Here is a 3,457-nt window from a genome sequence, read left to right on the forward strand (position 1 = left end):
AAAATTTGTAACAGATGATGAGGGAATGAGGTGAAGGAGCTAATAGGCAGCTCTGAAGTGGGTTAATCAGTCCCATGAGGATGAGAGAAAATAACCCAGTGATTCTTAACTTGATTGTATGTTGCATAAGTGGTTTGGTCAGTCATTACAATGTAATGTGAAATGGTGTTTACTCTGATATATCCAGAGTAAACTATTGAAATAAATCAGCAATAAAGTAACACATGACTGTTTGCGTGCTTAAATGCAAATACAATCACTAACTCAGACAAACAGTCAAAGTCAACTCACCACGGCTGGAGACACTAGGGTGACTTTTAATGTTGTCTTTGCAAGTAGAAATACTAAACCTTAATGTAAACATTCCACTCCTTTGTGAAAGTATTAAAAAAATGCATATACAGCCATAAACTGATAATATACAGCACCTTAAAAATTGTTCCTTATCCCTTTTCACATTTGGTCATATAACAGACAGAGAACTCAGCGTTTTTCTGAGGATCTTATATGAAAGAGTATAATTTGAATACATATACTTTCCATTTTTAAGTATGGATTCAAAAGTGCTCTTTTAGATTTTACAACTTTAAAATTTGCTGTTCATATGTTAAAGATATTCAGAAAGGAACTGGCTGCAAGGGATTTTATTTTGAAGTATTGGAGTTAAGGGGGCTGATCCAAATGCTTAATGCATTTTTAGTGGAGTTTTTTTTTTTTTTTTTTTCAGTTTTAAATTTGAGGTATGTTTTCATTTTGCTTTGCGGTTATGGATAACTTTGTCTTTATTCGTTTTAAAAAAAAACATCTTGATACAACACAGATATTAATTGCAAGTGGGAAAATGGGGGGGGGAAATCAAGGCATCTGAGTACCTTCAGTAAGCATTGTAATTGCAGGAGATTATTTTCACTCAGAAACTTCTCCTTAAAACATTTGTGAATGCATATATTTGCACACCTTCAATCCATATCTTCAGATTTGTTCAAGAATTTCTCCTTGCATCCCAAGTAATTTCTGTACAGCAGCATGATGTGATCAGTACTCCAACAAAACCTTTGGTGAACTGCAGATTAAAGTCAGTTTTCTGAACTTTGACTCTGTTGATAAACACATGAAGAAGGCCAGGACTATAAAATTCTCCCTGAAACTGGATAAACCCAGCACTGACAGCACTACACACACCAAGCCTCTCCACTGAAGGTCATTGATCAGCCATATCTCAGTGTGTGAGTGTGTGAGCAAATGTGTGGGTTTATGTGAGTTGTGTAAAGCAAACAAATATCAAGCCTGCAAGACAGTGGCAAAAATGTTAGGTGTTAATGGTTAATCTGGAGAAATGCAGTGATCCCCATGCAGCTTAAGCTTTCAATCTGCAATTAAGCTTTGTTATTACTATACTATCTAAATTTAAATCAGATGCAGAAAGCAACTGCAAAAAGCAGAATATTTTTGCATCATCAGAAACATGTTTGTATTATTTTTTTAGTTATGTCTTTATCTGTATGACCTAAAGTAAACATCCATTCAGAAAGTTTGTGTAGAGACCAATTGCCACACACTTAATCACTAACATTTGTTATTTTCAGGTTTAATAAAAATATATACATAAGAAACTAAAACTGCATGATAAGGTTTTTTAAAGATATACATTAACATAAAGGAATAAAATAATAATAAAAAACAAAAGTCACTTTTTCAGGAAAATTTTAAGTCAGAAATATTTTTCTTACTTACTTTAGCTTTTTTTTTTATCCTTAATATGTTGCTGTACAATGCACATGCTTTGTCAGAGTACTGCAGAAGAGAACAGAGAAAGTCTGAAAAAAACTCAAATCATAAGTTCCCTGGAAACATAAATGAAAAAACGTGTTTAATATTGTTGGGTTTGATGAAAAGATAACAGACATATATGTTGGAGATTCTATATTAACCCACTTCATTCCCAGAGCTTTTTGTAGATGGGAATCATTAATTCGCATGGTTACATAATAATGATTTCATTTGCTGTTAAACAGAAACAGGAACATCTTTTTAAGCCTCACACATCAACAGAGGATCACCTTTAGCTTTGAAAGCCCAAAATGATGCAGTGGTTCACATAAAAGCAAGCCTGGCATTGGCTGATACTCTGACTGCTTTAAAGGCACATCTGTCTTTTCTCAGGTCCCTCAGTCAGCTAATACAACACATAACGTCTTCATTGATTGGTGGGCCAGGCTTTGTTGCACAATCCAAACAGACGTATGTATATTTGACGCAGATTTGGGACCAACCTGGGATACTCCCATTCATGGTGCTCCTATATAAAAGAGGATGAGCAGCTTCTGGTACTCATCGGGTAACTGAGAGGTTCGCTGTTACCAAGTGCTCTGTGCTGCAACTGAGCTGACAAAGATGGCACCAACCAAGAAGGTAAAACAAAGTTTCAGTTATACTGCAGATATTTTTCATCATATAAAGGTCAGCTAACATAAGGAGCATGTAGAAGAACTGGATATTACTTTCAGAGAAACATTCTGTGCTTTTATTTGGATGATTTTCATGGAGGTTTTTTATCAGTGGAATGTGTCCATGTGTTGCTTTTTTTTAAAACCAGAGTAAAGCGGTCTCTGCCGGATGATCTCTTGCACACAAAAAAACAGCCTTATCTTTGCACTTTTGTACCCTAGAGACAGATCTAGATACTTTTTTTTTTGCAATTGCACAATGATTTTTACTCAAATCTCAAACGATTTATACCAATTATCCTGTTTCCTTGCTGATTATGCTACAACAGGTTTTGTGCTGACATTTTTTTTATTATTACTTTGAGTTTTTAGAGACAAGATTTAGTATATTTTTCCAACAGTCAAGCCCAGATTAAATAGATCCCTCTTCTCATACAGGGTATCCTGGAGCGTCTGAATGCCGGGGAGATTGTAATCGGTGATGGGGGTTTTGTGTTTGCCCTGGAGAAAAGGGGCTACGTGAAAGCTGGGCCATGGACTCCTGAGGCTACTGTCACTCACCCTGAAGCTGGTATTGGGAAAATCTTACACTTCATCCAAATTTAAACTCACATTTTTACATCACAATCTGTAACTATATAATTTTCATCAGTGCGACAGCTGCACAGAGAGTTCCTTAGGGCAGGAGCCAACGTCATGCAGGCCTTCACATTCTATGCCAGCGATGACAAACTGGAGAACAGGGGTCAGACACTGAAATTAACTGTGAGTGCCCGATTAGAGCTCTCTAATCTTCCAAACAGAGGTTCAGAATAAACAAAATATGTCCTAATCTGCTTCATCTTTCTAGGGAGCACAAATCAATGAGGCTGCTTGTGACCTGGCTAGGGAAGTTGCCAATGAAGGAGATGCACTGGTAGCTGGAGGAGTGTGCCAGACCCCATCCTACCTGAGCTGCAAGAGTGAACCAGAAGTGAAGGCCATCTTTAAGAAACAGTTAGATGTGTTTA

General features: G+C 36.7%; 1 protein-coding gene across 1 annotated transcript in view; it reads left to right on the plus strand.

Annotated features, from left to right (window-relative positions):
• The first annotated feature begins 2,254 nt into the window (after positions 1-2,254).
• Positions 2,255-3,457, plus strand: part of LOC107092484 (betaine--homocysteine S-methyltransferase 1-like) — a 3,419-nt gene continuing 2,216 nt past the window's right edge. The window contains exons 1-4 of the mRNA XM_015386987.1: positions 2,255-2,412; positions 2,886-3,018; positions 3,100-3,212; positions 3,298-3,455. Of these exons, the coding sequence (XP_015242473.1) occupies positions 2,395-2,412; positions 2,886-3,018; positions 3,100-3,212; positions 3,298-3,455 (422 nt within the window). The 5' untranslated portion in view covers positions 2,255-2,394. The remainder of the gene's footprint in view (positions 2,413-2,885; positions 3,019-3,099; positions 3,213-3,297; positions 3,456-3,457) is intronic.

This window comes from Cyprinodon variegatus, unplaced genomic scaffold (assembly GCF_000732505.1).
Source record: "Cyprinodon variegatus isolate N-32 unplaced genomic scaffold, C_variegatus-1.0 Scaffold17, whole genome shotgun sequence".
NCBI classification, from domain to species: Eukaryota; Metazoa; Chordata; class Actinopteri; order Cyprinodontiformes; family Cyprinodontidae; genus Cyprinodon; species Cyprinodon variegatus.